General features: G+C 31.9%; 1 protein-coding gene across 2 annotated transcripts in view; it reads right to left on the minus strand.

Moving 5' to 3' along the window:
• Positions 1 to 14,788, minus strand: part of brun (trafficking protein particle complex subunit brun) — a 152,251-nt gene that overhangs the window by 43,825 nt on the left and 93,638 nt on the right. For both annotated transcript variants that reach the window (XM_085810134.1, XM_035351667.2), the window contains 2 exons: positions 7,530 to 7,675; positions 1,996 to 2,081 (listed from right to left, as the gene is read on the minus strand). In XM_085810134.1, coding sequence (XP_085666260.1) covers positions 1,996 to 2,081; positions 7,530 to 7,675 — 232 coding nt within the window. The remainder of the gene's footprint in view (positions 1 to 1,995; positions 2,082 to 7,529; positions 7,676 to 14,788) is intronic.

Genomic DNA, 14,788 nt, shown 5'->3' on the forward strand with positions numbered 1-14,788 from the left:
AAAAGCACTCTTATGCATTACTTCACATACTTCATCTCTAGCAAGCTTTCAAATGAAAATCTCTAAGGTTTCTAATTCATTGGCCAGTGTGCGTATTTATCCACTTCTTTTTCTGCCTCTCAAGAATAAAATAACAATATATAGTTCAATCACAAATTATTAAATCAAGGATAGTACTGGCAAGTTACATGAACCTTAATAAGATTGCTTCCACTTGGAAAATATGCGATTTTTCCTCACTCCTTTTTTACACCTCATTCTGTAAAATACTTAGTTCCTTAAAAACTTTATCAACAGAGTGATTAACCCGTTCACGATGGGCATGTCGGTTACCGGAGCGTTGTCTTGGGACAGCGCATTAACCGTATGTGTCGTCTTATGGGAATGGGCAACTCGCACTGCTAAGCCTAACTTTGGGAAAAAATTCATATAAATTAAATTTTTCATCCAATTGTTCCAATTTTTGGTACATTATGAGAAGAATATTAAGGTAGTTGTCAAAATTAATTTTAAAGCTTTATTATTATATTTTCTTAAAAAATTTTATAAAATACTCATTCTAGAATAATATAAGTTTTTCCTTATCACACAAATAAATATATATATGGAAAAATATCCAAACAATCGCAGATTTTATTTAACACAACACACAATTAAAATTAAAAATATTAAAACTGTCTTTCATAAAAATTCAATGAGCAAACAACGAAAAGTAAGCACTATTTCAAAATGAGACAGTGTATGATATTCTTTGAAATATGGTGAGTCCAACATTGTATATGTCACTGGAATATAATATCTGCTGCTATTTTACCAATTTGACTCATTTAGCATTTGCATATGTTCTATGGTCAGACAGTGCTTTCGTTTTGCCATTAAAAAAAAAAAAAAAATCTTTTGCTAAGCGATACAAAATATTCATTCATCTCAATGCCGGAAAACTCAAAGAGTAATAAAAAAAGTCTCTAATGATAGAACATCTACTCCATTATAATGGATAAAAAAATAAAAATTAATAAATTAAATTAAAAAAAGGTGTTCAAAGCATCGAGAACATGTTCATTTGTTTATATAAAATGATTCAGTAAGAGCCATTACATTACTCAACACTAACGAATTAGCATTTGTGTATATTCCACATTTAAATACTGCTTTTGTTTGCCATTAAAAAAAAAAAAAAGTGTTTCGCTGATGATAAAAAATAGTCTCAAAGCCCGAAAAATCTAAGAGTAATAAAAAAAAGGAAAAATCCAAGAGTAATAAAAAAATCTCTAATGATAGAACATCTATTTCACTATATCAAAAAAATAAAAAGTACCTCAATGCAGCGAGAACACGTGCATTTGTTTATATCAAATGACACAGTTAAAAAGACATTACATTGCTCAACACCCACCCACGAATCTCACTCTCATTCCGAAACAAAATTCCAAAAATAAAAAAACATTGCGTAGGAATGAAGGTAAACATACTTAACTTTCGATATATTTCACCATAACAGACATACAGCTACATCTAGCGGCAATAAAAAATACTAATTAAGTGTTCTATCTAAAAAGTCAAATGTGGTACGCCCGGCTATAGAGTAAACGGCGATTCAAATATGGCACACCCGGCCGTGAGATAACGTTTGCTACTGATGCATATATGACACGACCGTACTGAACGGGTTATGCATCATTATGAAATCTAAAAGTGCTTGTGGTCATCAGGTATGCTGTTAGACAAATGTTATCAATGAATATTATTTATTTATATTTTTGGCTCGCAAAATGTAAAAGCCATAATTCTTCAATACTGCTGAAATCTAACATATTTCATAAGCACTAACTCATTCTGTAAATTTCATCCAATCTGTAGAAAAAAACTTACTTATTATTCCCTGGTGGTTACTTTTTTTTAACTAAGGATGAATAAAAGCAGCACTAACACATCTTCCTAAGATAATAACTATTCAATCGAAAACAAAAGAAAAAATTTAACAACTTTACTTACCATATGGGTCACTTTTAGCTCAAAGGGCAATGGATTAAATACTTGTAGTGCTACTTCTGAAACATCTCCTTCCACCCATTTGAAATCTAGTAAAGTGCCAATTAATATATACATTAAGAAAATATGCAGTAATAGCTCAACTGTCTTTCTGTACAGATTTTCATATAGAAAAAAGAAGCAGTGTAGTAAAGAAAATTCTGCAATAATAATAATACTAAAATTTCATATAGCATCTTAAATGAGGCAGATACTCATGTTTTGTTCATTTTTAAGATTAAAAAAGTTAAATTTATAACATAAGTTACAAAAATTATAAAATGTAAATCTTTGTATGGCACCCTTGTTCCAACAGTTAATAAAATGTTATGCTCATTATAGCATAAAACACAAAACACTGATGATAAAAATTTACCAAGCTATTTAACGTCAAAATTGTGAATTTTTGAAGACATCAATTTTCCTTGAAGGGCTTGTTTAAAAAATATATTAGAATAATACAAATTTGACTTCTCCTTTTAATGCCATTCAGTTATTTATTAGCATGTAAAATTTTTTTATTCATAACTTTGTAACATAATGAAAAAAATTTTACAAGTTATTTACATTTCCAAATACTAAAAATACATTATTAATATTTGCAGGTAGCTTTATTGCCAATATGCCAATAATGAAACCTACCACTATGTATGTGAAACACATATGCACCCCCACAATATATATTATAGATATATGTGTGTGTGTGTATATATATATATACTAAATAGATCCAAAGTTTAAAAAAAGTTCAAAACTTAATTTAAACTGCATGTTGACAGCAGCAATAAATGGTGTCTTAGAAAAACAATACCTTTATTATTTTTATTGTTTTTTAAGACAATTCTTAAATTTTAAAATTTGTGTCTTTTCACTTCAGAAAAATGATGTTTTATTTACTTCTTTCGCTGCACCAACCCCTGATGATGATACAGCATCAAAAGATGTAAATGTCATATTTCATTTTTGGTTTTGGCATATTTTGCCCTATTACTTGTAGTCTGCCACTGTGTTTTTTGGTATTTTGACATTTGCATGTGATTTATTCTGAACTGAATATGTGATGAATTTTAAAAGTATTTTTTATGTTTAATTTTGCAGTTTTATATATACATAGAGAGAAAGTGCTAGACAGAAAGGGTTATATGCCTTGAAGATGACATCCAATAGATGACTATCTGCTAGCTCTATGTGACATACCTACAGGAATCTGCATGATTAACAGAAGACAGTTTCTTTCAGTTTTTTAGTTGTACCATTAGAGCAGATTGACTGGAAACTTCTTAATACACAGTAACATATGGCTACTACATAAAAAAATTTTAACCACTTAATAATATTCTGATTCAGTGACTGCTCATAGCTTCTAAGATCCCCTGACTTCAACATCTATTATATTTTTCAAGGAGTTACCTTAAAGGCAACATCCATTAAATTGGCATACAGATCTCCATGCATCAATTCAGTGCACAGATCAAAACATATAAAGAAGGTTATTTAATGAAACCTTTACTACAAATTGAAACTAGGCTAGTTTAACTATTCTCAACTTTCATTAAGAATAACATATCAAGTATTCATTTCCAAAGGCAGGCAGTCCTGACAGTGCCATGATGTCTATTGGTTTCAGTTCCTAATAATTCTGGTCAAAACCTTAAATTACACAACTAAAAATTTCATCCAAATTTACCACTAACATTTAGGAAGCCCTTCACTTCATCCACAGTTTTTAGTACCCACAGCCAATGAATAAACTTACAAATAGCAAGGACTTGTTATGAAGCTTCAGTATCTTCCATTTTGGTTGAAATTTCAATGCAATACATAGAATATTTCCCTTTAAAAATTTCTCAAGGACACTTTTTTTTCTTTTTCTTGGTGGTATCTTACGAAATATTTAGAAGATGAACTTAGCAATTTTTTCATATATTTCAGAAAGCTTCCCTAATTAACAGTTAACAAACAAATTAAAAGTGAATTAGCATTCAGTTCCTTAACCAACTTATTTTAAGAACAGGCAATAACATTTCATACAACAATCTAATATAAACTGACAAGCAGCCTGGCACACCCATCTGATTAATTTCATTATCATAAAGCAGTTGGACTTTTATTTTCACTTGAAAGGCACCAAGGAAAATTAGGGTTTACCTAAACTTTACAAAAATGAAAATAAATACATTCCACAAACTGCAAGAAATAATACATACATAACATAGCTGAACAAATCACCAATAAAATCAATATATAAATCTTTGCGATCAATTCAGAAAAAGTATCCATTGATATAACAACCAAATAAAAAGTAAATTCACTGAAAAATTCCTTTGCTATCCAATGCCCTACATATCTATTCAATTTTCAAGATCGGAATATGAACTTTTCATAATTTCAATCCTATCCATCTGGAAAATGTTAAAAATAGATAAATTTGATGCTAACGCAAAAGAAACATCACATGCATACATGATCCCTGCCTGCAATGATGAAACAAATACTTGAACTCAGTAAATTGGTTCAACATGTAGAAAACTCTCAATAAGAGCTGCCCATCATATGAAAACCATTTAAAAGCTTTCTATTAAACAATACAGTAATGGAAATAAAAGATCCTCAATAAAGTAATCCTTAAAAACATGCTAACTTGATAACTGAATGAAGTAAATTAACTCAACAAACCCTACCACAAATTATCAACAAATCACACCACAAAAGCAGCCTTAAAATCTATTGCAATTGCCATAAGATCATGTTATAACAGACAGTTGATTTTCTAATCAAAGAAGAAAGCCCTAAATCCTGGGTGCATGCTACACTAGTAGGTAATATTCCTTTGTGTTCACAGTATGAATTTGATTTTAGAGATAAAACGTGTCCAGTGGAGCAAAATGATTATATGTAAACATAAGCAATACCCCAGCAAAACAGAAAACTGGTTTATTTGATTATGGCAAGTGCATTTGATTATGACAAAGTGCCTAAAGGGAAGGATGTCTCTATAGAGGATATTTTAAGGGAAACTGGCTTGTATACAAGTTACACATTGAGAAAATTATGAAAATGCCATGTAGCCAGCCCATTCACCAGGATTCAAACCTAGCACCAAATTACCAGTGTTCAGCAACTTTACCGCCCAGCCGCTAGTGGGCCAATGGAGAAAATATGACTTAACATTGACTCTAAAGCAACATCACATTTTTACACAAAAAGCTTTCCTAAAGGTTACTTACTATTCATCAGAAATTTAATTGAAAATTATTCAAATTGTAAAAGACTGTATAAAAGAATAAAGGCACAACTATGGAGAAGATGCAACATACAAGTAAAATAATAATAATTTAGATTAAAAATAACAGTCTGAAAGTTAAATAGCATTATTACTGAAGTGCAAGACAGAGAATTTTATCTACTAAACATTTATCTCACACAAAGTTTGATTTCATAAATACATATAATCCATCGATGCAATGCATACTTTGACAGCTTATACAGAGTAACAAATCTGCATATACGTATGCTATGTTATGGTATCCTCTAGCTAAACATCTATCATGTCACATTAAAACTTGGTTTAATAAATTACCAGACAACAAGAATCATATAGCAAAACACTTTTGGAGGTAGTCAGCATTAAAATTTAGGACATTTTCCATTTTCTTGATAATACACTCATGTCCATAAATTAAGGATAGTTCAGAATCACATGGAAATCGAACTCTAAAGTAAAAATTTCACCTGTAGCATTATCACACACATGTTCAAGAATAATACACAAAATACAGGAAGCCATCAGATGGCGCTGATAATCCGTCACAATAATGAGAGTGTAAGAGAAGTGCATCTAAGAAATAGTAGCGAAAAAGTAAAATTGTTCACAAGTGTTCTGCAAGCCCCTCAGCGCCACAGCCAAATAGTTGTGGCACAGAGGATGAATGTGGATGATTTTTTACGCAGAAGAATTATTGCTCACCTGGAATATGGGTGTACTCAGATGGAAGTATGCAAGGAGCTGGGCACAGAGCAATGTGTCACCTCTAGGCTTTGGCAACAATTCCAAAATGATGGAAATGTCAATAGAAGTTACAGTACAGTTTGCCCCCATGTTACAATGCCAAATGACAATGGTATTTGGCAGTAACTGCCAAAAGAAGAAGACAGCACAGCATGAGACCTGTCTTATCAGATATCTTCAGCCATAGGTACGACAGTTTCAAGGCAAACCGTGTACAGACATTTGGGACGGATTGGTCTACATGTTCGCATGCCTGTCAGTTGTGTTCCGCACACGGCAACTCACTGTCACCAGTGGTTAGCCTGGGGTAGAGAACATGCAATGCAGACATAAAGAGAGTGGGTTTGTGTGATGTTTTACAAATCCAAGTTTAGCTTGCAGTCTGATTCACGTTGGACTTTCATATGGAGAAGTCCAAGTACCTGTTATCACAAAGATAACATCATTAAACAAAACCGTTACAGTGGTGCAGGCTAGCTAGTTTGGGGTGGACTTATACTGAGCTCCAGAACAGATCTGCACGTTCAGATCAGAACCATGGCACACCAAATTTATCGGAACATCATTTTGGAACAACGTATATGTTTGTTTAGGGGTGCCACGGGTGCAGAATTTGCGTTTATGGATGACAATGCTTGTTCTCACCATGTAAACATAGTAAAGGAATGCCTTCAATCTGAGGGTATCACACATATGGAATGGCCATCATTCTCACCTAACCTGAATCCGATACAGCATGTGTGGGACATGCTTAGCCAATGAATTGCAGCCCATCAAGCCCTTCCTACATGTGTACCGGAACTCTGGAGAGCACTGCTTGATGAGTGGAGTAATCTTCCCTACATCAGCTCAATAATTTGATTTTTAGCATGCCTAGGCATTGTACGGAGTGTATTTCATCATCTGGGAGACATATAATGTATTAACCATTGTACCAACCACGTAATGTTTTTGTAAGAAAGATATTTTTCGTAAGTGCTCCTGGGAGCAACAATTGTAGTTTTTAGGAATGGTACCATACATACACCATTTTTTTTCTTTATCTTTTGTTTAATAAATGGCCTTTTGAATAAGTCATGTTTGTTTTGTTTCTGAACCTTCATTTACCGGAGCTGGCATTATCTTTAATTTATGAACATGAGTGTACATATTAATTTAGAAATCAAACAACAAAAATCAGCACTATATTTGCAAATTTTCACTGGACTGGCGATGGTTTTATAGAACCATCATCCTTAGCTGCCAAAGCATTCTGCACTTTGGTAACTGAGGATGATGGTTTGATAAAACCTTAAAAACCAGTCCTGTGAAAATTTGCAAATATAATGTTGATTTTTGTTGTTTGACTTTTAAATTAATACTTGTTCGGTGTGTTATTTTATCTTAATTATGAGTGTACATAGTTTCTTCAGCGAGATCATTTAGAAATTACAGATCATATTCCTAGCGAAATAATTAATTTTCTTAAACAAGCAGAAGATATCCATACCAATCTTGTTATCCTTTGACTTTTCTCTATCTCTAGGAATAGGAGAAAATATGAAGATCGAATCTTGATCGGAATCTGTTTTTAAATCATTTGAAACCATTTTCACAGGCCTTAAATGTGGTGCAAGATTCTGAAGCTTGAAAGTTCTTGAAAAGAAAGAACACACACATTAACGAATTCATTAACAATAGTTACTTACACAATTTGATTAGATTTCTTGTAATATCTATTATGTGAATCATGTAATAAATTTAACAGCATGTCAAAAGAGAACAGTAACAATCATGAAAAAAAAAAGGGATTAAATTTATTTCAGAGTATTTTTTACATATTGTTGTACATGTACAGGTTCATATTGGAATGAATGCCCAGAGAACCATTGATAACTTCATAAAATTTAGTTACCCAAAAGGAACACTTTACAGTTTACACAAAAAATGCTCCACCACTCCAAACTACAAAGAGCATTAAACACAATGCAATGCAAAGTGCTGAGAACTGATGCTGTCTCTGGTCTTGCATAGTTTTCCTCTGGCCAACAAAAAATCCCTAGTATTATGAAAAATATAGATATAAAGAATGTGACAAAACTGCATTATCTAGCTTAAAATCGGGAGCAAAGAAAATTTTGTAAGTGTAAAATGAAAAACAAAAATTAAATACAGTAACAATACTTAATAACTCTTTAAGTTACAAATAAACATATCATTTCAAATTTGTTTTTTATTGTTTATGTTGTTTTAATTAACTGCTATTTCAAAATGAGGTAGAAAATGTCAACATAAAATTTAAAATTAGGTAGAAAATGTCAATGTAAAATTTAAAATTAGGTAAAAAAGCAACCTTATTCTGACGTAGAAATCAAATAAAACAATAGATTTCTTACTTATTCCAGAGAATAAAAAAAAAAAAAAAGAAAAATTTCTGCAAAAATGGGAGAAGCAACAAACATTTTATTTCAAAAGCAATGGGCACAGCAAAAAAGAAACATAACACCACATGTTGAGGAGAATAGTAATAAAACAGGGGAAACTAAAATATTTGTACACATTTTAATTCTTTTTTGACTGCAATTTTTTTGGTATTTTTATAGCATTTTGTATTGGTTATTTATTTTTTAATGTTAATTTTATGGTTTATTTCGTGTTTAATGTAATTTGTGGCCTTATGTCTTGTATTTAAATGTTTATTTGTTGCCTAGAACTGTAGATCTTTTTTTTTTTTTTTTTTTTTTTTTTTTTTTTTGAGAGCAACAGCTTTGGAATTGTAAAAACACCTCAATTAGAACTTGAGATATTTCTTCCACAAATTTACAGAGCCCACACTGCAGAATATAAATACAGGTGGCAGAGCTAGGGAGTTCAGTTGTGAATCAGCTATAAGACTTAGTTGAACTATGAGTTAGGGTTCACTGAGAGTGATTTGAGGAACTTTACAATTACTTTTAAACGTTAAGACAGAATTTCCAAGAATCTGCAGGCTCCTTTTATTTATTTTCAGTTATTATTTGTTTATTATTTATTATATGTTATTTTGCTGTGTATGTATTTAGAGATTATTTTCCTAATAATTGCGTATTTTGTTCTGCAGATCTGGACACATTATTTAAGTAAACATCATTGATACCATAGCTCACAGCAATATTAAAATTCTAAGAATTATGAAGACTAGATTAGTATTGCTTCGGAAGATAAAATTTTGTGAATGTTAAAAGCTTGGAGGAAACTTCAGGGATAATTTTCAAAGAACCAAACTAAAAACTGTGATCAAGTATGCAACAATCATTAAATATTGAAGATCTGTTTACATCTCCTTTTTCAAATGTAAGAATCATTTTCTTTCATGTGAAATTTTAATGCTGTTACTTTTGCTGTTACTTTGGCCTACACGTGTCAAGCCTGGGTATTTTCTTTGTCATGGATAAAGGCCTTTAAAAAATAAAACCCCCTGTATGGGCACCTTTTTACCTCTGTTCAAATGGGTATTGTTTAGCTGTTACCCAAGTCATCAAAACATTGAATAAATGCAGAAGCTTACAAGGAACGACAAATTTTTTGAGACACAAGAATGTGGCGACTGAAAAGCACAAATCCTACATAGAAGTAATAAGGGCAAACTGTGTGAAATAAAATATGTTTGAGGAAAGATAATAGTTAGTCTTTTGTACTATCCTGATATATGCATGTGTCTGTGTGTAAGATTAAATACTATGTTTAATTTGCAATAACTTTCCTTTTTAATTCAGTTAATTTTCTTTTCTCCCTAAAAAAATAAATAGCTCTAAAACTGCATCACTTCAAAATTAATTCTTCTCACATAACACTACTGACACAGACATTTACATAATATTTCAGCCAATTATAATACTCAAATTAGCAGGGGGGAAAACCAGTAGCAATAAAGCTGAACCCCAACTAAATCATTCTAAAATGGGCTCTCATCTTGATTATGTTGCATTCTCTCACTTGCTGCTGTTAATATGTAGGCACTTTTATCAAATATATCATAATACAGGTGCAAAGGAAAGGTAAAAGCAACTGATCATGAATGGATGCACAGACTACACTTATTAGCTGCTTCTGTGCTAAAAACATTATGCAACACTGAAACAAATTTTTTAACTGGCAACAATGACTGCTACCATTTATATCACATACATACATACATTTGCACATGTTCCTGGAACAGGTCTTGTTTACTAGCTTTTTTATAGCAGTATTATTTTTTAAAAGTTCATTTTTACTCATTCCTTACTCCACTGTGAATATGATTTGAATTTACATTACTTAAGCTATGTGCACAATATTATGAATTTTGTATATATGTAAATAATTTTAGGGAAATTACAAGCGATGTTGTAGTATCTTTTCTATAATGTAACAAGAAATGCTTGAGAAAGTGAAGCTCTGCTGGAAAAATAAGGTTATAGGGACAAGTTTTTTCAACATTGAGGTAAATGGACATCACCAAGCTGGTGATGATTTTCACGACTATTTTTGTCTACTCCCTGTATAAGTGTTACTGTAATTGTATAACTAATCGATCCCTACATGTAACTGTAACCACACATGCCTTGTAGTAATTTCAAGAATGACAGCTACTAGAGATTTTTTGGTGGCCAAGGGAAATCTATATAAGACCAGAGAGGGCATCAATTCTCAGTTTTTAGTTCATAGTTGAATTCACAGGGCTGAGAGATCTCTGTGGGATCTTCGCTCTTTAGATGCAATGCCTTGTGTTTAATGTATTTTAGTAGTTTGAAGTGATAACTACTGATTGTTTTCTGTCATACTCAGAAGACTTGAAGGTGTACTTTTGAAGAAACTTCCAGAACTGTTAAGTTTTCTTTTTGGAAAATAAATTTTATCAAGCTATCATTGGTTCTATTTGCATTCCAACCCATTAGGAAGCCATACACATGTAACAATATATATATATGTACATTAATTATAATGCATACTTCTTATCCAGACAGTAACAGTTTAATATCCGAACTACTTTTATTAGTAATTCTAAATTAACTAAGTAATTAAAAAACTGAAATTTGTTTTTTCTAATCTTATTTTTTATTCCTTTGCACTATCAATGAAACAATTAATTTTCGAGGCTAACTATTATGCACTTGATTTTACATATGATAAAATAGCTGAACAATGGTTTCATTCTAACTGGTTTAAGGGCTTGCCATTCCAAATCTATTTAGACTGCATAACATAACAGGTTTACCAGTGAGCTTTTTTTTTATTTACAATAATGCAAACCATAGTTCCTTTAAAAGATACTGCTTAAAAAATAGCTATTATAAATTATGATTACATTTGATAAAACTCCAATCATATAAGAACCTTACATGGAATAAAACTTTAACTAAAAAGAAAGCATTACATTCATTGTATTTTTTCAAGCCTTTTGAGATGACACGCCTTTGTTTAAGATGTTCCATCAGAACAGATAGGAGTCGAAAGGAATCGTCCTACAGGACAGGGGTTTTACGTAGCTATGCCTAACTTTAGGGGGGGGAATCGCAAAAAAAAAGTTTAAATCCTACCATCATATTTTTTGAACTATTTTAGATTATTATTTAAGCTATCATATATGTTAAAATGAGCACTTAACTATCTTTTTCCTTTACATGAAAATATGTGAAACAAATAGCTTACTTTGAGAAATAATTTTTGGACGCACTTCCCAAATTATTCCGAACTTTAAATTGACAAAATACACTAATAAACTTTTTAATTAACAAAAAAGTTTAAGAAAGACTATTTACAAGAAGTAATAAAATCTTTCAGAGGAAGTAGAAGGCTGACACTAAGTAAGGTCAGTCTCTCATAAAATATCCTTATGAGAATCACTAGAAATATCACTCTCTAACTTTTCAGAAAATGAATCACCATACTCATCCATGTCACTAATTTGCTCATTTACCATGAGAGCATATCTTTCCTGTGATAAGTAACGTTTTCTCGCCACAATAAACTTGAAGTCAAGACTTTCCAAAATAAAAAGGGAAGTATGCGAAATATAAACAATAACAGCAATGCACAGTGTAACAGAACTCCACAAAGTAACCCTAAAAGACCCTACATAGTAGGAAAAATATATATATAAAAAGACTTGGAAGGGGTACTAGAAACGCAAATGCTTCATATCACATGGCAAGTTAAAGAGCCGAGCTCTGTTTGTTTACATTACACTTTGCCTCCTTCCCAGCAACAGCCAACAACAACATTATGCAGAATGCATTCAAAGTGAAAATTAAGATCCTAAAACTATATTCAATTCAAAAGTAACAGATATAAAACGGCATCTAGTGGTCTTTAAAACACGGTTCAGCTTAAATGCATATATGCATCACCCATCCCTTGTGCTAGTTCTCCAGTGATGCATTCCTTTAATTCTCATTTCAAACCCCCACTTTCTTGCCCAGAATGTTAATAAGGTAGCATGCATGTATTCAAGGTAGGAAAAAGTAGTTAAGAGAAGGTTCTGGAAGGTGATTTTAGAGTGTGTTGCCTGCTTGAATACCATGTTGCTATCTTGAATTACCAGTGATTAAATTCCTGTGGCATTGAGTGCTTCTATCCACTAGGATTGTTTATGCCAACTGTTACGAGTCAGACCGTTCTGTGAATTAAATTATCCTGTGAGCCATTAAGCTCAACTTACTACATTTTAAATACATCCTTATCTTTTGAGTTAAGCTAGAAGTATGGGCTCTTGTGTCGCCTAAGCGGGGCCAACTGTGAAGTTATGTTGAGTTAGTAAAGGGTTCTTTACACTTTCCTGACTTTTGTCGTAACGAGGACCTGAGAATAATTTCTCAGTCTTTTAGATCTCGTTAGTTTATGTTACCAAAGAATACAAGAATACAAGACACTATAGTATATATGGGAAGCCCATCCTGAAAGGGTTAAGTGAGTCCCACAGGAGTATTCTGTGCAAATATCTAACACTGCAATGGATAAAAATTTCATTTTCATATGCAGTGGGGGAAAATTTCAAGGAAATACTATTAAGCACTGAGAAGTAATTCAGTAACAGATTTTAAACAGAATTTACTTCTGTAATTTTAAGAAATTTATTGCCTTTTGTAGGCAATGTAACTTTTAACTGCAAAGGATTTCTCCAAGAAAAGTAAATATATCAATGCACGAAAGCTAAAATAGTAAAGCTGTAAAAAGAGAAACTCATTATTAGAAAATGGCTATTGTTGTTGACCTGCACAGAGAGTTTTCCGTTCATTAGATTTCATAACAGAAAACTATCTGCTATAGTTAACTTTTATATAAAACGATCCCTGATTCTATCCTAAGAAGCGGAATACTGCACTAAGAAAGAAATTTCCGATTCCAATGATCACAATTTTTAAAACTGAAGTTGACGAGTGGTACCACCAAAGAATTGCAAGAGATGGCTTGATATAGATATAGTACAAAGTGTGAATTTTGGATGTGTAGTATATGGAATGATCTAGCAATCCAGACAATTGGCAAACAACTTTTTAAGAATTTATTTGTCCTTAGACAGTTTAGGAATACAGAATACTCAGAAAAAGAAAGTGTGCTGCAAAAGCAATTTCTCTTCCAACTATAATTCTAGTATAATATTATAAGGGCACAGCCCTGATCCTCCTAGCCGGCACAAATTATCACTTTCAAACATCATCTGGCTAGGAAATCAACCATGGCCAAAGGTAACACACTGATTGAAGCTGTTTTGATATTAGCCATGACCACCCTTCCAATTTGATATTTGGGGGAATGGCATTTTTTATTATCTGTCTAAACAATAATGTTAAGCTCTAAAGCATATATATTTTGAGTGGTATGTTGCTCATACAAGTTTCCTTTTGTTGGCATACAATTAGGGAAGGGAGAAAGAACCAGGATTTCAGGAACTTAGTTCAGTTAATATACTACACTGCATGCTTCTCTTAATTTTCTGATTTAAAGCAGATTATTATGTTGCTCTCTCTATTGCTATTAATAATATCATCAAAATTACAGTTTTAGTAGATGATAATATCACTGTTTTACTCTTGCACCAAAACTATACATCTGCCAATCTGCAAATGGATACTGGAATTTTGCACACACTGCAATGCAAGTATAAAGTAGCTTTTTAAAAAGTTACACAGTAATAAGACCATCCAAGAATTCTAGCAATATTTTAATACAAAACCTAGCACGTGGGGCATTACAAAGTCATGAGGACATATCTGGAGATATTTTTTTAAACATTTGGCAAAATTTACAATTAGCTACCAAATTTTATGATAAGTCATTAATTAGGTTTTAAGATATCACAAGAAAAAGTGAAATTTTTCGATTAATGAAATACGAGAAGAAATGCTAAATGAAGATAATATAATTGAAGCCTTGCATTGTGATGAGAACTCCTCGATCGCCAATCAGTTAATGGAATGGCAAATATCTGTAATACGGTTTTAATTCAGAAAATACGATTATTATCTCTTCAAGTGGTATTATTTCCTTATGCTAGATAAAACTTTTTAAAAATCTTAATGCAAAATAACTTTGTTTTAAAATAACAGGCAAAAAATATTTTTAATTTTATAACTTGGTACATACATTAACACAACCACTTAGGTGCAATTTGGGGATTTTTTACCAGTTGAAAAATGTAGAAGTTACTGGGTGCAAGCTGTTGGTTGCCTTGTATTTTTAGTCCAAAGGGGCTTTGTCCCCAAAGGACTATTGGTTACGTTTTGTGATTTTGCGTTGAAAGCTTTAATT

The sequence above is a fragment of the Stegodyphus dumicola genome, chromosome X2 (genome assembly GCF_044657685.1).
Source record: "Stegodyphus dumicola isolate Sdum_Otavi_A_Nest chromosome X2, ASM4465768v1".
Lineage (NCBI taxonomy): Eukaryota > Metazoa > Arthropoda > Arachnida > Araneae > Eresidae > Stegodyphus > Stegodyphus dumicola.